This window comes from Poecilia reticulata, chromosome 12 (genome assembly GCF_904066995.2).
Source record: "Poecilia reticulata chromosome 12, P_reticulata-male-v2, whole genome shotgun sequence".
Classification (NCBI taxonomy): domain Eukaryota; kingdom Metazoa; phylum Chordata; class Actinopteri; order Cyprinodontiformes; family Poeciliidae; genus Poecilia; species Poecilia reticulata.
The window spans coordinates 18,961,499-18,982,022 of NC_088841.1; the positions used below are offsets into that span (position 1 = coordinate 18,961,499).

At 40.3% G+C, this 20,524-nt stretch overlaps 3 protein-coding genes across 5 annotated transcripts; 1 reads left to right on the top strand and 2 right to left on the bottom strand.

Moving 5' to 3' along the window:
• Nucleotides 1-263: 263 nt before the first annotated feature.
• On the top strand, nucleotides 264-10,598 carry crkl (CRK like proto-oncogene, adaptor protein). Its single transcript, XM_008423916.3, has 4 exons — nucleotides 264-828; nucleotides 979-1,458; nucleotides 2,500-2,953; nucleotides 8,523-10,598. Exons 2-4 carry the CDS (start codon nucleotides 1,148-1,150, stop codon nucleotides 8,655-8,657), a joined length of 900 nt encoding a protein of 299 aa, XP_008422138.1. The 5' UTR covers nucleotides 264-828; nucleotides 979-1,147; the 3' UTR covers nucleotides 8,658-10,598.
• Nucleotides 10,599-12,401: 1,803 nt separating this feature from the next.
• On the bottom strand, nucleotides 12,402-16,503 carry LOC145554143 (uncharacterized). 3 transcript variants are annotated; one of them, XM_081613559.1, is made up of 3 exons: nucleotides 16,331-16,503; nucleotides 15,911-16,136; nucleotides 12,402-15,790 (listed from the first exon to the last, which is right to left on the bottom strand). In XM_081613559.1, the coding sequence occupies exons 2-3, from the start codon at nucleotides 16,123-16,125 to the stop codon at nucleotides 15,589-15,591; spliced, it is 417 nt and encodes a 138-aa protein (XP_081469685.1). In that variant the 5' UTR covers nucleotides 16,126-16,136; nucleotides 16,331-16,503; the 3' UTR covers nucleotides 12,402-15,588. The 3 variants fall into 3 exon arrangements, with proteins under 3 accessions (XP_081469685.1, XP_081469686.1, XP_081469684.1); XM_081613560.1 differs by having other exon boundaries at nucleotides 15,923-16,503; XM_081613558.1 differs by having other exon boundaries at nucleotides 15,911-16,503.
• Nucleotides 16,504-16,516: 13 nt separating this feature from the next.
• On the bottom strand, nucleotides 16,517-19,775 carry LOC103473579 (T-box-containing protein TBX6L-like). Its single transcript, XM_081613557.1, has 5 exons — nucleotides 19,139-19,775; nucleotides 18,567-18,717; nucleotides 18,326-18,428; nucleotides 17,554-17,718; nucleotides 16,517-17,454 (listed from the first exon to the last, which is right to left on the bottom strand). The coding sequence occupies exons 1-5, from the start codon at nucleotides 19,176-19,178 to the stop codon at nucleotides 17,266-17,268; spliced, it is 648 nt and encodes a 215-aa protein (XP_081469683.1). The 5' UTR covers nucleotides 19,179-19,775; the 3' UTR covers nucleotides 16,517-17,265.
• Between the last annotated feature and the right edge of the window lie 749 nt (nucleotides 19,776-20,524).

The following is a 20,524-nucleotide window of genomic DNA, read 5'->3' on the forward strand; positions in this document are numbered from 1 at the left end:
AGTTGCTTTTAGAGGCTAGCCTGGAATTTGTACCCTCTTGTTATGCATTGGTGAGTGATATAACTACTTGTGATAATAACAGTTTTCAGGCTATTTCATTTTTCAGTGCAGCATCTTGGAAATTAGAGTAACATGGAGCCCGTATCCATGAACGTATCCCCACCCCCACCCGTGCTCAGTCACTCAGCTGCCCACCCCCCATTTTCTCAGCCAGTCCTCACTTCCTCCGCCCACCTCCCCCTCCAGTCATCGAGTGACGTGCTGATAGAAAGCGGGACCAGCCCTCCCGTCGCCATTTTTTTCTCTTACACTCGCACTTCTGGTTTCTCGGGCGAGCGGAGGATAAAATAAAAAAAACAACGGCAAGTTCAGGACAAATACTCGTCTGGTCGGGATACTTCGCTTGCGGTAAGGGAGTGCAGCTCCTGAGATGCACCAGCAGCGGACAGACGGCTGCTCTGAAGTCACTTTTTGTGTGAAGACGTGTTGCGGGCCGCCATTTTTTTCTTGCGCTGCCTCTGAAGTCTGCTCGAACCCGAGAGAGGGAACTCACAGACCTGTTTCCGTGCCCTACCGTTAAGTCGAGAGGATATAAAGTAACTATCTGTGTTTCCCCACCTGCGGCTAATATTGGCCTTTTTTATTCACAGCTATGATGATTTCTCAGTTAGAAAACTGATACCACCTTTTCCGCTTTTATATTAACTGACACTGACGGGAGGAGATAATTATTTGAAGCCTTGTGTTTTTTTTCTCGGAAGGCGGAACGAAAAGGAGGAAGCTTAATTGATCATTTCTTGCTTCGGCCTTCCTCGGCGTTTTTCTTTCGTAAGTTAATTTTCTCGATTCTCGGCCACTCAAAGCTGAGCCAATATGATCCAAAGTTGGATCAAGTCAGTCTTAACCTGTCCCTAAAGAACCACAGGCTGTTTAAAAAAAAAAAAAAAAAATCATTTTTGTTAATTTTGTTTTAATCAGGTTGAAGAAACCTTCAGTGGTTCTGCAGAAATTACTCGAAAACCGCACAGGGGCGACGAATGCCCTGCCCTGCACCTACTGAATCATTCACTTTGGATCAACGCTGAACTCTCGTCAGTACCTTTCATCATTTATATACATCTACTAACTTATTTTTGGGGGAGCAGACATGTCATCGGCTCGGTTTGACTCGTGTGATCGGTCCGCCTGGTACTTTGGACCCGTTTCCCGACAGGAGGCACAGAACAGGTTACAAGGACAGAGGCATGGCATGTTTTTGGTTCGAGACTCGTCTACCTGTCCCGGCGACTATGTCCTGTCGGTGTCTGAAAACTCCAAAGTGTCTCACTATATCATTAACTCATTACCCAGCAAGAAGTTTAAGATAGGCGATCAGGAGTTTGAGAACCTCCCGGCTCTCCTGGAGTTCTACAAAATCCACTATCTGGATACGACTACGCTAATAGAGCCTGCCCCCAGGTAAGGAAGTCACGCAATACCCCCTTTACTAACTATTAACCAGACAGTTACTTTATAACAAGCAGCCTACTTGCAGGGAGCTGTGTCATAAAGCAGTTTGCTTAATTTGCATTCGACTCATTCAGATTACTGTTTGACTTGAGCGTTGTGCTTCACAAAGACACCTTTGATGGAGGTAAACATCTCCTAGGAGACTGATTTTAATTTATTTTGGACTTCACATTAAAACAAGATTTTGTTTTAAGCCAGTGCAATGCTTGTTTGTGTAACTTCAAATCCAGCTAGACCTGGGTAAGTATGGTGGCATTGAGTCAAAAATATTTATACAAAAATGCATCTACTACATTTATATCCAAGGGAGAAAAGCAGTAGCAGCTACAAATGTAAAAACTGCCTTAAGATTGATGGGTGTTACACGCCTTTAGTTTTCACACCAGGCCTAAGTTTTTTAAACAACTGGCAGTGCACAACAACAGGTGGGGGAGGAGCAGCACTGTGCTATTGGGCTTTTGTTTATTTTCTTAAGTTTTCAATTAGAAATGCACTAAAAAAAGCACATTACCTGGAGTAATCTTGAGCAAAGATCCAAGATACATTGTGGTTGATATTGAATATGGTCAACTTTACAGGTATAAACTAGTTAATAATTGTGAATGCATTCTTTTGTAAGTGAGGAAGGCATGTAGCAGGCTTCTTTCAGCCAGCTGACAGATGGTACGCAGCAACACGTTCAGGAGGGGCAGTACTGTGTTGACTTATTCTGAAAAAAGTCATTAAAACCTTGTTTGGATACATTTCAAAACACCCTAGTTGATCTTGTAAGTTGGGGGAATAAAAGTGTATCGTACGTCTGTCTGCCAGCTGACAGGCAGTGGTCAGCAGCACATAGAGAAGGTGTCGCTCTGCTATAATGCCAAAATTCCTTTAAAGGAATGTTTACTTCTCTTTTTAAACAGTTTTTAAAAAAGTTATTAGCCCTAAATGCACAAAGATGTCCTAGTGACTAATTGACATCCCTTTTGACTGCGTTGTCCTGCCAAGGTACCCAAGCACGATCACTGGCGCCATCCAGACCATGGTTGGTCCTGAGGAGAACCAGGAGTACGTGCGGACATTATATGACTTCACAGGAAGCGACGCAGAAGACCTCCCGTTCAAAAAGGGGGAAGTTCTCATCATCCTCGAGAAGCCCGAGGAACAGTGGTGGAGCGCCAAAAACCGAGAGGGCCGCGTCGGGATGATCCCCGTCCCCTACGTGGAGAAATTGGTGCGACCGCCTCCCCATCCCGGCCAGCCTACCCACGGATCTCGTAACTCCAACAGCTATGGGATCCCAGAACCTGCCCACGCCTACGCTCAACCCCAAACGTCTTCGCCGGGCACGCCAGGCGCGGTCATCACACCCCTGCCCTCCATGCAGAACGGCCCAGTCATCGCGAAGGCCATCCAGAAACGAGTGCCTTGTGCCTACGACAAAACGGCTCTTGCTCTAGAGGTATAGTAAAGTCTGTTTTTAAGTCTTGGAACAACTCTTATTTCTACATTAAAAACTTTCCAAGACTTTTTTTTCTTGTATCAGAAAGCCTGATACAGGGCTTTCTGACACCTTGTATGAATTATTATCCAGAATTATTTTTGGGGGGAACTTGAACAGTTTTTACGGCTTACTTTTTTTTTCTTTCTCCTCCTTATGGTCAAATTTGCCACCGATGTCGATCTTCATCAAGCTTTTTTTCTAAAATTAGCCAGCACATTTCAGTTTTTCTCCCCTAAAATTGTTTTTGCTCAAACCATAACCCTACCAATAACAATCCTCTGTGTATTTTTTCATTGTGAATAAATGTCAGATGGAGAGGAGGGATGAACAGCAGCACTGACGGGCGCAGTTCTGCGGGCTGAAGGTGTAAAACTGTCCCATTGCGTCTCGAGTCATTTTTCCAGTGTTGGTTACCATCACATTTTAAGTTTGTGGTCACACCACAAGATGCGACTAAATAGTTACTGCCTAGCTGCTGCGTGTTTATCTCGGGGTTTTTTCTAAAACGGTAAGAATTTGCATGCATGTTTTCCTCTTTAATCTTAAGTCAACCTATGTTCTACAGTTCTGTTTGCTGAGAACTGTGGCTGCCTTCGGTTGCGTAAAAACCCTGAAATCTAGCCTCCAGTTAAATACGTTAACTTGAGGTCAGGTTGGTCAGTTTTACGTTTTAGTTTCTTTTCGTTAAACGCCGAATCCAGAGCAATTCATGTGTGTTTTCTTTGTGTCTGACGCTAAAGAAAAAAGGTCCAAGTCTGACAGCGGCATTGTCGTATTTCTTAGCCAAGTCCTCTTGGGTTGCTCTTTTTATGACAGCGTGTCTAAACTTGCGCTGTGCGCTGGAGAGCTACAGCAGCTCTCTGTCTTGCTGTGGTGATTTCCCCAGGCGAGAGATGAGAATGGGAGTTATTTTCGAGCCAGCTCGGCTGCCGTTCAGTGACGTCGGCGTGTGTCAGCAGTTAAGAGGAAATGAACTAGCTTGCTGAGAGTTGTGTACAAGGATGCACTTGGTCCCTGTGACTCTTGCACACAACTCTGTGGAAAACATTAACAGAGCAACCAAGATTTATCAGTGACATGTCAAAGGTTAGTTTGCTGTCCCCAAAAAAAAAGAATAGAAAAAAAATACAGTGGTACTTTTAGTAGTTTGCTGTGTGTGTTCCTTTGAAATCTTAAGGCGTATGAAAGATCAGATAAATGTCCTATAATCTGTGACTGTGACCCAGTCCTGTTACATTAATAAAAATGATAAAATACATGAATATAAATACAGGAAGTAAATGAGTGCACCATCGTTGAAGCAGCTATGTATAAACTTGATTTACATAATTGCTATATTCAAATATATTTAGAGTTTTAAATAGTACTGTGCATGGTACTTGGTATGCTCAATATTTTGTTAAATAAAAAAAATATAATTTTATCCATGAAGTCCTGCAGTTCTTAAAGCACTTAAAGGTTTAGTTAAGTTTCAAAAAAATTAACCTGATGAGTTATTATAAAAGTTTTATAATCTAGTCTAAGTTTGCATTAATATAGACACTGTGTATTTTGGGAGCAAGACTTTTAATGTGAAGCTGTTCAATACAAAAAAAACTATTGGTTAATTTTTTTTTGTCTTTGTTTATTTCTATGTAGAATCCAGAGCTTCAATAGCAAACTAGATGCTGTAAAGAAGTGATCACATTTTAAGACATTAGACAAAGCTTTAAAATTGTATTTTTCTTTATTTTTGTAAAAAAAAAAAAAACGTAATAACCTTGTTACTGTTAGTCCTGCATGAAACAGAACACATGTTGTAACCTCTTAGTGAGTTTAACAGATTAAAGTCCAGACTTTAATCTGTTTTTCCACTCAAGTTTATAAATGGTTTTGTGTGAGATGGTTATTCCCACTGCTGCAAGAACCCAACTCTAAATATGACTGTTGCAACGTTATTGATGTTGACTTTGTAAGAAATCTAGAACAAACGCCCATTAAATGGCGCTGCAGTGTTCAAGTGCTTTTCACAGCAAACGCAGTCGTGGTTTATTATTCTGTTCTTCGTTAGTCAGGTTTTCCGCTTTGGTAACCACTCTGCTGCTGTGGGCTTCTATGCAGTTATCATTAATAATGTCCTTACCTTTTGTAGAAATGTGTAATGTGCATCAATATGCATCATCAATTTAGCTCCGATGAGCTAAAGATTGTGTAAACTTTTGGGATTTTTGCACCATTTGTGCAGCAGCACTGAAGATTGTATCTTTCAACGTCTCTGGTTGGTTGAAAATGATCTTGATTGACTCACTAACTCTTAAATACAGATGAGTGGGGCTTGATTAGTTTCTGTAGCTGTTTTTTTCTCACAGTATTTCTAAACAGCAAAGTTGTTTCTTTTTGAGCAAGAGAAAAGTCTAGTGCCGTTCTTTCACCCAGCTGAAGGTGAACAGCAACAACTAACAGAGGAAGGACTAGGCATTAATCTGTACTTTATGCAGAAAACTTCTTTGTCTCCTTAAGTGGACTTGGACGTTGAAATATTATGATTGAAAATCATGTCAAAGCAATTTTTAGACTGTCTTCTTTTAAAACCTTGAAACACCCGGATAGAGCTGACTGCCTCACCCTTACATCGCTTTTATGTTCGCTTTTAGGAATACCACTTATTTCAAAAATATTTTTGGCTAAGTCTTGCTGTAAAAACCTTTAACCTTGCACCCTGAAATTTTTGAATAAATTTTCCTCTGGTTGTTTGGGGACCTCAGGTTCTGTTAGAAAGCAGAACTTGCATGACTCGAATTGAGATCAGTTGTTGCAGAAATTGCTTTTTTATGGTTGGTTTCTGCTTTTCTGTTGGAAAATCGAGAAACTACTGTTTATGGAATATGTGTTTATGGGCATCTAATCAGCTTTAGCAATACTAAATCTCTTTTTTTCTTGAGATGTGTTCAGTCAACAGCCTGCTTGGGAACTCTTCTTCTGTTGCAGCGTGCATTATGGTCCAACACGCTTCTTGTGCATAAAGTAATAATCCAAGCAGCCATATCTGCACCGTCACTGTAGATTCCTGGTTCACTTATTTTTGTCTTCTCAAACTTTCCAGTAATGGTTCTGACATTATGTGACACTAAAGGAGTATTCCAGACAAAAAACAAAAACAGCTGGAACGGTTCGGATCAAGTGAAACTACTAGGGAGCAGCCTCTGAAGACATTAGTACTGTACTGCATTGCAGTGCCTGGACAGTCGCTGCCCCTCTGGGACACCTTAGTTTCTCTCCAACTGGCAAAGGAAGCATTAGGGAAACGGTTTCCAGGTTTTTTTTCTTCTGTTTAATTGAAATTCTCTCTTTTTTGTAGTTTTTTTTTCTGTTAGTGCTGGTTCTAATCTTTAGGTATTGGCCTTCTGGGAAGTTTTGTTCAAGCTACCAAGAGTCATTTCAATTGTTGATCAACCAAACCTCAACTCTTGAGTGTTTTTTAAAGTTTCAATTCACTACCAGTGGTAATTAGCTACAATGCAATCTTAATAGTTTCATATAAACCAGAAGTTTATATTATCCCTAGTTAATATAAACTTGTAAAGTTTATTTTAAGTTTGTATTTTAGCTGAAAAGTTTGATGCGGAGGAGGAAGCTGCTATGATAGCAAACTGAGGCTGGAGAATCATTGGGGTTTTTGATATGCAGGCTGGTGATTTGCTTCGCTCTGTGACAGTTGTTCGCTCCCAGGCTGTCTCGTCGCTGCTGCTTGTCTGCTTTAAGCGTCTGGTTAAAAACACATCACAGACTCCAGAAAAAACCCTTTAGATCTGTGCCGTGGCTACATTGGGGCCTTTGAAAGTCGGGAAGCCGAAGCAATGAGTCATTTTACAGCAAGTCAAATTTAATAGTCTCTTTAATTTTATTTTTCCTTTTATTGTTGTTGTAATGTAGTTAAATAAAATTAATTAATCTTCAGTTCACAAGGTTAGAAATTCTATAAACTGCTCAGATTAAATACTTATATTTTGTCGTATTTTATGATTAACTATTGAGATTTCATATGCTAAACCAATACAAAGCAGCAATCATTTTGAAGTGGTTGGAAAATGACTGTCACCCTCTTTGAAAAAGTCCATTCTTTATAAAATCATGTTTTGCAGCAGGAACTGAGTCCAAACTGTTCCATTGAAGTTCTGGTTGTAGTTTATAACATTCACTGCATTTCACAGAGGGCCACCATCGGTTCTCTGTTGCCGCTTTGACTTTCAAAGCCTTCACAGTACAGACGGGTTTATTTTGAGTTTAAGGTGGACAGCTTCAGTCTGTTTTGTCAGGCTGATATTTATTAATCAAATATTTTTGGTAAATATTTAATTTTTCAAAAATCAGAATAAATTTTTTTTTATTCACCAATGAAAGTTCAGAGTGATGTCAGCACGCCCAGAGCCGCCATCTTGTTTGCCAAATGTCTTTTCACAGCTTCTATTTATTTGGACTTTTAAGTCAACTCGACAACAGGCTAAGATTTACTGTAATGTTTTAAAAAATAACTTCAGGATGTTACAAGATTACAGTCATAGTAATTCTAGAATAAAGTCGTAATATCACCAGAATAAAGTCGTAATATTTGGTGAGTGAAGTAGTACTTTTGCAAGGATTCAAACATGAAAAATAGAAAAAAATAGTTTAGCTTACTAAAATGACTTTTCTTGCAAGTTGAAGAGATTCTTGTGGTAAAATGATCTTTATCCTGCTAATATTGTGACAACATCCTAGTAATTAAACAAAAAGTCTTGTATCCAGGCCACGATACTGGTTGTACAACTCACAGAAGGAATGATTTGAAATAAAAACAACTTTCTTTTTTTTTTATGGAAAAGAAATCAATAAAAAAATCTTTTAAAACATTATCTGGTATGGGGGAAAAAAATCAGAGATTTTGTTCTTAACTTACTTTGGAGCATCAAGAGTAAAAGTGGGTGAATTAAAATACATTCCACACTAGACTTCTCATATTGTTGACGTTTGTGGTTGCAATCTGTAGGTAAATTTAGGAGATGAATACCTGGCAAGTTACTACAAACTTTAAATTATTAGAATTTCATGTAAAGCTAAACTTTTTTTTCCCCCATTCGGATAATCCTTGCCGTACCCGTTTCTCTGAAGGTTGCTTCAGATAAAATCCTAGTCTCTACATCTTTAAAGCTTTTCTTTTTTTTTTAAATAAAATGCTGTGAATAATCTAGTTTAAATTGAAGATTTAATCTTGGTTTCGTTGGAATAGACTTTTGCTCTAATCCTAATCTGAAGGGAGATTCGACCTGGTCAGATCAGGGTCACGTTTTGGGCCGTGCATCCGTTCTCCTGCCGTTTTTAAACCGCCATGTGGAGTGCAAGTGGAGATCTGACACGAAAGTAAATCTTCCCACAAGTTGTGTAACATCACAGGTGGATCGTTGCATAACTTCAAGTCGCACCAATGAAGCCCCCCCGACTGTGTGTGTCCATGTGTTTAATGTATGGAAACGTGTAGAAAGACTGAAGCTTTTTGTCTTTCTCTCCTCAGGTCGGCGACATCGTCACGGTCACACGGATGAACATCAGCGGCCAGTGGGAGGGAGAGGTGAACGGACGCAAAGGCCTCTTCCCCTTCACGCACGTCAAAATCATAAACCCTCAGAATCCGGATGAAAGTGACTGACCTGGGGGCTCGTCCGGAGCCTCTCGGCGGTGTTGACGTGTACCTCAACCCGCTGGCCCCTCTCCACCTGTCCCGCCAGTGTCCTGGTTATCCGCTTTCCTGCTTTTGAGAGGAAATAAAAACAACTCCCACCTCCTCTTCATTTCCCTGCCCCTCCCCCCCCCACCACCTCTGTTTCCGCCGGCCTTCGCAAGGCTTCCTGACTGTTTACAGCTGTGGACTCCAGACTTAAATTAAAAACCAGACCTAACCTTTGCTAGTTAAATTTTCAGGCAATTTTTCTTTCTTTTTGATTTGCAGAGCTTCACTGGGCATCAGCGTGAGTGTGTGTGTGTGTTTGTATGTGAGGTTGCTCACAACTGATTTCTCCCACATTGCATCACAACATGTCGGTCCTCTAGGACTCTGAATATTTGTTATGTCAGTTTTTTTTTTTTTTTTTTTTTGGGCTCTGAAAATGTTTTTGACTGTGTGAGGAAAAATTGTGCAGTAAGTGGGATAAAGCAGCGTCCATACGGATACAGGAGAGCACTGAGGCACCGAGGAGCTGGCCAGCCAATAAAACCACATTACTGCAAACAATCAAGTCACTGTTGTACCTTGGCTATCAACTAATTGGTCATGGGGTTGGACTTTTTTTTACTTTTTTTTTTTTGGGGGGGGGGTGAATTTTGATAAGTGTTTTTAGCGATGCTTGGAACGTGTCAGTAGAAGAAAAACACGGGTGGGAGTCCTGCAAAGATTTCATTATTGATCACATTCTCAAATCCTGACTGGCTATTGAACTTATTTATGCTGGTGAGAAATGATGTGGCCAAAATTTCATCCTGTTTTTCTATTGGTGTGCCAGAAGATGCATTTACCTCCTCTTGTTTTGAGACCTGAGTGCATGTTTGAGGCCAAGTCTACCTGCCTACTTTGAGTTCAAACAAACCATTGGAGTAATTTTTTTTTTTTTTTAAAGAAGTGCCAAGCATTTTTTTTTTTTTTTTTTAGCTAAGCAGTGGCTGTAGTCTAGATCAGCAACTTTGTTAGCATCTAGCGGCCTGTCGAGCGTAAGAATGGAACTTTGGCATCCAAATTTTCCGTTTTCTTCAAGGTGAAATAATTCTTGCGTTTTATTTAATGTGCTGATTCTATTGAGTTGAGATTATGTTTTTATTTTCACATTTCTTGAAACGGGCCCGAGTAGAGCAGTTTAAAGTGTCCATGTCCACATTGTGCAACAGGACCCCCAAAGATTAAACAGTTCTGCAAACGATGCAGCTTTCTGGAGAAATACGAAACCATTTCTCCATCAATTAAATTTTTTTACTGCATAATGTTTAAATCGACGCTCGGCCAAATACTCCAAGATATTGTGCAGCTTTGAACTGTAACGTTTCTCTTTGGTCAGTTTTGAATCAAGTATTTTAAAATGAGTAATGTTATTTAAAGGGTGACTTACTAAAAGGGAAAAAGAAAAATGCCTGCTGGTTGCCTACGTGCATGACCTCTTGGCCAGCATCGGTGGTCTCGCCTGGTCACATGCTGCTTGTTGTCATTTATTTCATTAAACAAAGTTTTCCTTTAATAAATCCAGAATGTTTTTTTTTTGTTGTTTTTTTTTTTTGTGCCAGGATTATTTAAATCTAGTTGAGCAATACACCTCGAGTATTTCCCTACTTGAGATGAACTTCTTTTCTCTTGCTTTCGAGTTGTTTTGTAATGGCATTAACAGTATTACTGTGCTCATTTTTTGTTCCCTCATAATTCTAATTCCTCAGTCTTTTTTTTTTTTTTTTTTTTTGAAGACTGTCCTTCAAAAAAAAAAATCAAATTGTGCCTTTTTATTTTCTAATACCATTTACATGTGTTAATATTTCCCATGGTTAACACCTGTGCTGGTAATGACCCTTTATGTACAGAACAAGTAAATAAAATTTATGTCTACTTCTTTAAGCCGCTCTCTCTGGTATCTTTTCGCTGTGCCCTACATGTGATGTGACAGATGGGTGGGTGGTTGTTTGCAGCAGCTCTGGCGTCACCGCTTGTGTTTCTGGAGCACAGGACAGTTATTTTATTTTATTTTTTTTTCTTTTAGAGGAAGCTCCAGTTTTGACTCTGCCTGCACCCAGGAGAAAGAAAGCAATTAATGAATTTTAATGAGGTGCTAAGAAAAGAACGTCAGCTGACCCAGAGACGGGAGCAGGAAAAGTTTTCAAGGGCAGCGCCGCGCGTGCGTCCATGTGGCGTGTTTGTCTGGCACTTTGCATTTGTTATTCAGTTCACAATGCGGTAGTTCTGATATATTTGGATGGTACAGTTCGCCACACAAAGATGCTATTGAAACTCTTAAAATTAAGCTTTGAACATTTTGACAAATGTTGGACGTGTTATTTGCTGAGCAGTGACGTCTGCATGCGAGCGGGTTTAGAAGGTACGCCAACGATGTGGCGTTCAACACCTGAATTTAAATAGTTTGTATTAATCTCCACTAACATTTGTTAGTGGAGATTAAGGGGAAACGAAACCTTGATTCCGTTTTTGTCATGCGAGAGTATCTGACTGAATTTTCATATTGGGTCAGGAGATGATTCTGTAAAGATGACTGTAGTCCCAACGCTTTAAACAAAAAATATTTCTGCAACGCAGTCAATTTATTTTTGTGCTAGTCATTAAATGTGCTTGTAAAAGGGAAGCAAAGGGGGAAAATATGAAATGATTATGCATTTGCTACCTTTGCTTTAGTGATGAATTGACAAGAAATGCAGAGGGCTGCAAAAGTATTCATAGCCCTTGAACTTTTCAGCTGCTCATGTTGCAACCACAAGCTTCGTAGTATTTTTACTGGGACTAGAGCAGTGATGTCCAAACCTTCTGCCATGCTTGTCAAAAATGGCAAGTTGAAAGTACTAGAAAATGTATTATGATTTCTTTTGTTTGTTTTATACTACTCAATAAACTAAACATTTTTAAAGATTTCTGAGGCAGTAGTAGCTTTTATTTGCAGCACTTGGGACAGGAAATGGGCAGGGAGAAGTGGGAAGACGTGCGGCGAAGAATCGAACCGAGGACAGCTTCGTAAACAATGCTCCCACTTTACCACTACACCACGCACCGCACGTGTCTTTTTGTTTGACTACAAAGTCGTCGAATTTGACTTGAAATCAAGTAAATCAGAGATTCCAGACATGCTGGTCCTGTTCAAAAGCAATTTCCTGTATTTCCTTTGTCTAGAAATGTATTTTTAGTTTATTCTTGGCAACAAAACCAATGATCTGGGTCACTCCTGCTTCAGAAAGGTCTGCTTTATTTAGCGAAGTTTAGGTAAATAACATTAATGTGTAACTGGTAGAGATGCATGGTAGCTGGGTTTGTTTACTACATGCCACACTTCAAATTTTATTTGCAAATATTTCCACATCACAGTCTTTAGCTTTGCTTTTAAGTGATTATCTCCACAAAATGCAGTTTTGGGTTATAACATAAAATATAAAGAAGTTTAAGGTGTGTCTGTGAGCTGTATCTTTTAATAAGTGTTAATCCTGTTTCTATATTTGCCCTATATTGCATTCTCTGTGCATCTCAAAGCTGTTTTTATGTATCGAGCCGATTTGGTATTGGAGCAAATCAATGTATTCCTCAGCACTGCATGTGATTGGCTGTAGCTCCAGAGTAAACAAGCTTAATGAATCTAACTTAGTCGAGTCTGACCTCTCCTCCGGGCTCAACTTGTGTGTGTGTGCGTGTGTGTGTGTGTTTCAGGGTCGATGTGCTGCAGTCCATTAGTGCTGCCTTTAAGTCAGCTTCACTGCCTGGGAACATGCAGTTTGACCAAGTGATGCAAGGTTACTGTACAGAAATATGAACAGGACGTTGGATTTTACTTTTGTAGTTTTGTGTCTTATTGCATCACATGGAAATGAATGAGTAAAGTCAAAATTAAGGTAAAAAATGGAACTGAAAATATAAATCGCTAACACAAATGTGAGAATGGAGATTGGCTCCTCAGAGGGAGATGTTATGAATGTTCATTTTCACTCCTCCAAGCTAACCTTGTTAAGAGGTTGACTTGTTTTCTGCACACTTGCAACAAGAGGAAGTTCAAATTATATAGCCTGGTTTATAAATATGTTTACTAGAGATGTCGTCATAAAAGTTGAGTCTGACTTTGTCACTGTATGAGCTTGAAGCTGATAGTCTGTCAGACAGAAAAGTGAAAAGTGCTAAAAAAGCAGGGATTTTTTTTACAGGGTGCTTCAAATCCAGTTCATACTGTTCAGTATTAAGGGATGATGAAGTGAAACCTTGAACTGTGGTGTACTGTTAGTGTCTGCAACTGTAACTATGCAGTCTGCTGGAAAATCATAAGTATTCTTAAAGTCCTCAAATCTGACATTCTGAAAATATGAACTTTGCCTGTAGTTTCTGAAGAAATGCTTCCCCACTTCATGATGCTGCCACTACCGTATTTCATGGAGAGGACTGTCTGTTCTTGGTGATCTGTTAGTTTTCTTCCACATGTAGCATTTTACATGTGGACGAAAAAAAGTTCAATATTTGCCTTACATAACCAGAGAACCTTCTTTAACATGTTTTCTGTGTTTCCCTACATGACTTGAGGAAACATAAGCAGGTTTTCATAATGGTTTTCAGTTTACAGTGGCTCTCACTGTGCTACTCTTCCATGAAGGCCGATCTCTAGATGTCTGCAGCTCCAGAGTTTAGGGAATTGGTTGCTTTGGATTTCATTTAGTAAAAAAAAAACAGCATTTTCAAATTATTTGGTAAAAGAAAGATAAGTATTGTCTGATGCACTACTATAACATGAAAATCTAATAAAATACGTTGAAGTCTGCTGTGAAAATATGACAAAATCTGGAATAGGGGTGTGAATACTTTCGTGAGGAACTTCATTTCTGGAACACCAAACAGTTACATAACCATTGTGTAATCAAACTCCCTCTTATTCACGAGCCGCCATGTCTTTTTGTTAAACCCTCAAACTCATCAAGTGACTAAAACCAAATGTCCTCCGTAGCTGATACGTCTCTGAAAGCACTTTGTATACAACAACGTTAAAAGGAATGGCTTTCACCGAAAAACATGCCCGTGAATGTGCTTTAGGATGTCTTGTGTAGCGACCCAGCTCCCTGAGGCTCTGTGTGTGTCCCAGATAGAGCTTCTCGTCTCCATCTTGTGAAACATTTACAGTGGCAGACGTTCCGGCCGTCTGCTGGGGGTAGAATGCCAGAGCGTGAGGGCGACTCCACGTTGAGCTGCCTGTCATCTCTTTCTCAGGTCAGATGCTTTGCTTTGGGGGAATCTAATTGCTTTTATGCGTCCTCCAGCCTCAGTAGCATTATGTTGCATCTTGCTTTCACGCAGAAGATTTCAGTATAGGTCCTTTTTGTGATATCTAAAGTGTGAAGGCACTAATAGCTACTCGGTTTCTGCTTGCTATAAAAACTTTTTTCGTTTTTGGAATTTATGAAGGATTTTTTATTTATTTATTTATTTATATTTCAGTGAGGCTACTCAAACTTAAATCATCCTTCTCAACATACCAGGAAGTGGGGAGATGGTCTTTGACTTTGGAAGCCAAAGATTTGGGGTTGGGTTGGGTTGGTGGTGGAGGAGGAGCCGAAGAGAACAAAGCAGAAAAGCAGGCAAATAAAGTGCAGAATACAGCTGGATGTTTTGCAGCTTAAATAATCCTTTGGGTATGTGTGATTTATCCTCAACAGTTTGATAAAAGTCCCATTTAAGGCAGCAGCGCGGCTTGAGATGACTCCATGACTTGCAAACGTCACCTTGTTTGTGAAAAAATGCACAAAATCGCATCCACCGACCCATCAGTTTGTATCAAATCAATACTTTTTTGTTAGTTGCCATTGCCTCTGAGAAGTTATGTAGTTGTTGAATATCAAATATAGATTTTGGAGCCAAAAGGTGGCACAGGATGACAGCTTAGCTTATAATATGGTTCTGCTGCAGGGGTCGGCAGAAATGAAAACGGGAGATTGGTGTGACTTGCAAAGAAAGCCGTGAATAAAACATGGACAGTACCAAACATTATTAATCATAACTGAATGAAAGGGAAGTTTAGCCAGTGAGGTACATGTGCGGTTGAAGAAATAAAACCTTAGCGTCTGATTGTTGCAGGGGGTCTATGATGGCACCATGATCCCTACAAACATTAAACAAACATTAACTATTTTGAGTTAATGCTTAATAGACATTTTCTGGTTTTATTGTTTTGAAGTGGTTGTACAGTCACCCATCATGCAGGAGTGATTCAAATCAGCACATTTCATTTGCCCGTCTAGCTTTAGACTTTAGACCAGAGTGGCAGCTCAGCAGGCTGGATACATTCTTGACTGCTACTGGTCAAGAAACAGATTTAACCCAAAGCACATTCCATTAAACACCCCTCATGTTAATAAACCAAAATAAAAGGAATAATGTAAAGCCAAATAGTGCCTTGTATTTAAAGCTGTTCAATTTTTTCCACATTTTGTCTCATTACAACCTCAAACTTTAGTAAACTGTGTATGTGGTAGATCAACAGAAATTGTGAAGTGGCCAGAAAAGTATTAAAAAATTTCCAAACTGCAAATACAAGATTCTGAACCTGAAACATTTGTGTTTGGTTTCAGTGATGCCAATCACCTTCAGAAGTCACCCGCTAAATAAAAATGTCGCCGACGTGTGGCTCAAAGTGAGCAGGAACGCAGCCTCACAAACTGTTGAAAAGCCAACACTTTCTGCAAGGAGTATTGTGCAATATGGAAGAAATGTGGGAGAATGTCGCCAGCATTCCTAACTGCAGAAAAAAAGACAGAAAACAAAGGCAATTCTTTTCAAAGTTTGTCAAATTTATTTAACTGTATCCAAATGTAGTTAAAGGCCTTCTTCTGACGAGGCCGTGACTGAACGGTGTCCAAGTTCACCAGCAAGAATAGGAGAACAGCGGGTACTGGCTCCAGTCTGCTGGGTTGCTGTGGGGGCCCTGCTGGTTGCCGTAGCGGCATTCCTGTTGCTGGGTGCCGGGCTCCGACGTGGAGAGCGGGTGAGGTGGCGCGTGGAGCAGCGCCTCTGTTGGATCTCGGTTCCTGGGAGGCAACGGAAATCTGGGGTACTCCACTGATCTGAAGGGAAGAAACACATCCAGTAACATGTTATACAGAACATGGCATTTAGTTAGCTATTTCTGAGTATTGGTGTTACTTGTCATCATATTCTATCATGACTGGATGCTTATTTGTCACCTATTTTCAAACCTGTAAGGTTGGTAGGCGTTGGATGCAGGCACCAGCTGTTCTTCGCCGCCGTAGTCGTACTCCCGCTGCTCCTGGCGCTCAGTGTGGATGCTATCTGACAAGTCCTGCTCCGGTGCCCAGGGGGAAAGGTGACCCGCCTTCGGTGACTGCTGTGTGGAGGATGGCTTCTTTCTGACCTGTGCTGACTGAGAGGTAGAGGGCATCCTCTGCAGGCCTGACAAGGAAATACAACATCTATTTGTGAGATATGATCATCCACGCTACCTTGTGGTCATTTCATAGCCTGAGGTTTGAACGCAGATCGCCAGCTCAGCAGGAAACCTATTGTAATCACAGTACATGACTAATTTGGTGCATTAGCAACAGTTTGTAAGCAGTTTATTTGGGGTAAAACGAAAAAGAAAATACCTGTTGCACTGTGAGAAGGACTTTTCTTGTCTTCTATGTACTTTTTTGCAGGAGAACCTTTATTTGAACGGCATCTGAAAAAAAACAAAAAACAAACTAAAAAAACAGTAGTGTCATAATTACCGTAATGTTACCAGAAACTCTTAAGGACAAATACAGGCAGAGAAAAATACCCAAAGAGGCAGCTGCTAATGTCCGATAAAAAGCCAAAACATGTACCTTTTACTGTGAGAATGGGTTCCTCCTTCCCTAAATCCCTTTGCAAACGGATTGTGATCAATCTTCAGCTTGGTAATCTAAACAAAGACAGGAGAAAATAAATCCCATTGCATTCGTAGGAAACAGCCATACAATTGTGAAGCAAATCAAAAAATCTGCTGCCCATCCTCTAAATGGCCATTATTCAGTCTGGTTTGTGCACATCTATCACTGTGTGGTTCGGCTCCGAATGAATCCAAACTGCAACAAACAACCAGACCTACAGAGGGAACCATCAGCCCTGACTTTCTTTCCATCTACGACTTGTACAGGTCAAAACAGGGCAGATAGCATTGCTGTAGACCCCACACATCCTGGACACAAACTGTTTAGATGTGGTTATTTAGAGGTAAGCACGGAAAATTGTTCTTTGCGAAAAATAAGTCGCCACAGAGATGACTTCTTTCCCCAGGCTGTTTCTCCGATGAAAACTAACCAGCATTTCCACATTGATTCCATGAATGTTTGCACTAATTTAAACCTGTTTTCCTCTTTTGTAAAAACTCTGCATGTATAAGAAAAAAATATCTCCCAAACATTTTATTTATACATTTATATTTAAAACGTCAGGAAGCACCGTGCAACCAAAGTCAAATTCCTTGTTTGTGTGCACCAACTTGGCCATGTTCAGATTCTTTTTTCAGATAAAAGGTTCAGTTGGTCTCTACAAACTTGTTTTATGCACTGTACATGGGAAAGACGTGACGCCTTATTGGTACCTTTGGATTTTGGTAAGCAGTAACAGCAGTGAAAACCGTCTCTGGGAATGAGAAGGTCTGAAACGATCCCCAACACACAGTGTGTGGACTGTCTGCCTGTATCACATGAAACCGTGGGTAGTAACGATGCATGGAGTGAAGGATAATCTAAAAGGCAAAACAAGGAAAGTGAGAATAAGTCACTCAGCATAAGGAGAGTTTAATGTTATATATATTAGGATTTAAGGTGTGAAACTGTGTTTTTACATGACCATGCTGATCCAAGGTGTTGTTGGTGAGCTTCATCTTGAGGAAGGACAACGACTGCTTCATCCAGTGACTTCCTACAGCCGGGGAGTCCGGGTGAATGTATGTCCGACATGGGGGCTGGGGCTCAGACTTCCCTGCGACCTCCCACTGCTCCTTCTTCCACTACAGAGAGACAGATGTGGGGGGAGGGAGAGTTCCAGCATTACCACATGAGAGACCTCAGGATATCAGTAATTAGTCAAGATGCTCCAAGTAGCAAAAAAAAAAGAGAAAAAAAAAATCCATTTTAATTTCTCTTAATGTTGGCATATTTCCAGGACTGTAACAATACTTTTATTTCTCTAAAGGAAAGTAATCGCTCAGTTTTACATCTTGATTTTAACATACCCCCAATCCCCCCAAAAGCTCTCCTGGAGAGGTCTGATTTGCACTACACTGTCTTCAAGTGCGTGTTGACAGCAACTGCTTCGACCAAATGGGCCGCAAAAAACGATAGTGGCTGCTGAATGTATGGGATGGCAGACTGCTCCCCGTTCATCGACTGTGAATGAGGCCGGGATGCTAATTGATTGGGCTTCCAGCCGGGAGTGCACAAACAGGAAGCAATGAAAGGCTTTGATATGCGGCAGTGAACGGTCGCAGGCAGACAGGGCAGAACTGTGTCTGACTGCCAACTGCTGTCTCTTATATTCTGCAGCGTGGTGGGTTTAAATCCGCAGGGAGAGGGGAAAAAAAGAACATGCTGGGGATGTGTTGAATATGATCATACCTTGTATTTGACATTGTCTGCAGGGACGATATCCACCATGATGACATAATTGGCAAAAGGCTGAAGCCCAGATAGGCTTATGCTGCAGTGTGGAAACATTCTCCTAAGATAAACAGTGTTAGAAGTTGCTTTAGATGGTTTTTTTTTGTATTTGTTTTTTTGTTGTTTTTTTTTGTGCAAATGTTTTCCTCTTTAAAACAGAACTCTGCATAAATTAGAGTTCATTGGAGAAGCTCACTACCTTCCATGTTTGGTTATTATCATCTCCGTTCCAATGGTGTGGAAAGACTTCCATAGCTCCGAGTCCTCCAGGGTCATCCGGATGCAGCCCTGCTGGTAAGAGTTAGCGGCTGATGAAGACAGCGGCATGCCAGGATTCAGTCTTGGATCTGCTGGAGAATCGGTAAGAAGTGCAGAAAGAAATTAACAAGAAAAGTGAAAATGTTCGTGCAAAAGTACATTAGCTACATTTGTCGTCCGAATGACTGAAACGTCTTAACTGCAGTGCAGAAAATTTTGTGTAATATGCAAAATGTCTCGCAACGTCTGCTAAACTGGCATTTGTCTACACTGTTGTTTGTGCTTGAATCCTGATAAGTTTCTATAAAATTTTGATCAGGTTAGTAAGACATAAAAATAATTTTGTACAGTTAAGCAGCTTTTTTGGGATAAAAATGTAAAATATAAAGAGTTAATTATACAAATACCTTAAACCCAAATATATAACAACATCCGTATTAGTTGAAATACGTAGGGTCAGTGTCAGAGAGCATGCTTACAATGCATATTCATCCTTTCAAAAATCCATCTTACCAGAGATGTTTGGAATGTTACTGCATCGCGTTGTTATCATCACCAACCAAACCACAGGGGAAACACTGCTTTCAAATATTTGAATAGGGTCGGGATACTTCAGGGACTTCTATCCTGGAGAGGTCTGGGAAAGGTTAAACTTGATTGGTCATCACTGAATAGGTGTGGTCTAACCCGCCTGGAGGGGCAACAGAAAATCAGGGAGAGGGACAGAATACTTGTTCTGTGCAAATTCAAACAATGCACAGTGCTGATTTTTAATAGAAATACAGCTGGCGCCTCAGAGGATTGTTAGGGAATATTGGTGCACAAACGCCATCGAGGAGACCAAGAAACACTGCGGACATGTCAAGGATAAAACTGTGGAAAGGTTGTAAGCAGCATTAGGTTATAAAAAAATAGCCAGCCTAGAGATAACATGTGATCTGGAGCTGTATAAATACACTGAACCAAACTGAATACTCTTGCAAGGAGCTTTATTATTTGCAATGCTGAGAATGCAAAGACTCGAAGTGATCTGGCTTTTAAAACTTTCCGAGGAACGGGAAGGGCTCTTCCCTGCTGCTTTGAATGCGTATTGGATGCAGGATGTGAAATCACAGAGGCAGCTGAAGTTTTAGGTCTGGCCTTGATAATGGCTAACTCTGCTTATCCCGCCAAATGGCCTCACCACATCCATCCCCCATGTCTGCAACCTCATATCTTTCAAGTATTGTGGGGAGGAGAGCAGCCTCTCTTCTGCTTAAAAGCCAGTTCACAAGGATGAGTGAGAAGAGGAAGGGGACAAAGGCAGGATTGTATGCAAGAATGAGTTGATGTTTATGTTAAAATCTTTACAATCCGACTTAAAATATTTTCTGAAAGACTCACCTTGAGCCTCAGAGGTACTAAGCAACTTGAAATAATGTATTAAAACATGGACTGGTGAAGGATGACTGATCATCCATACGTCTTATTCTCAATACATTTACTTTAGCATGGTGCTTTAATATTGCACATCCCTAGAAGAGTTCTGATATGCATTATCATCATGGATGAATTGTGTACTAGTGTGACTGCAACCTTTAAAAAAATATCCTTTGGGTCTACTTACTTTTTCATAAGATTACAGATATGGATATCTGATTAAAGTAAACCAAGAGTATTCATCTAAAAAAAATGTGTAAAGCATAAAACCTGGTGCAGTTCTGTTGTAGCAACAAATTACGTTGTTGTATGACTGTTGTGAAAAGCACATTCTCTACATTTTAGAGTATCTTTTGAATTACTAAGACGCTGACTTGGTGTCCTAACAAGAACTTTTGGTTTCAAGGAAAGACAAGTTGGAACATTCCTCTCCTGCCTGAATCAACTTTAGGCCTGAAGATGGAATTTGTTCTGTTCCAG

Coding starts and splice junctions, on each gene's coding strand:
- LOC103473579 (XM_081613557.1), bottom strand. CDS start 19,178: ATGATAACAACGCGATGCAGTAACATTCCAAACATCTCTG. Junction 18,718..19,138: donor TAACATTCCAAACATCTCTG/GTAAGATGGATT, acceptor CCGATTCTCCAG/CAGATCCAAGACTGAATCCT. Junction 17,455..17,553: donor CCTTGGATCAGCATGGTCAT/GTAAAAACACAG, acceptor TTTGCCTTTTAG/ATTATCCTTCACTCCATGCA.
- crkl (XM_008423916.3), top strand. CDS start 1,148: ATGTCATCGGCTCGGTTTGACTCGTGTGATCGGTCCGCCTGGTACTTT. Junction 1,459..2,499: donor CTAATAGAGCCTGCCCCCAG/GTAAGGAAGTCA, acceptor TGTCCTGCCAAG/GTACCCAAGCACGATCACTG. Junction 2,954..8,522: donor AAACGGCTCTTGCTCTAGAG/GTATAGTAAAGT, acceptor TTCTCTCCTCAG/GTCGGCGACATCGTCACGGT.
- LOC145554143 (XM_081613559.1), bottom strand. CDS start 16,125: ATGCCCTCTACCTCTCAGTCAGCACAGGTCAGAAAGAAGCCATCCTCC. Junction 15,791..15,910: donor CCTTACAGGTTTGAAAATAG/GTGACAAATAAG, acceptor TCTTCCCTTCAG/ATCAGTGGAGTACCCCAGAT.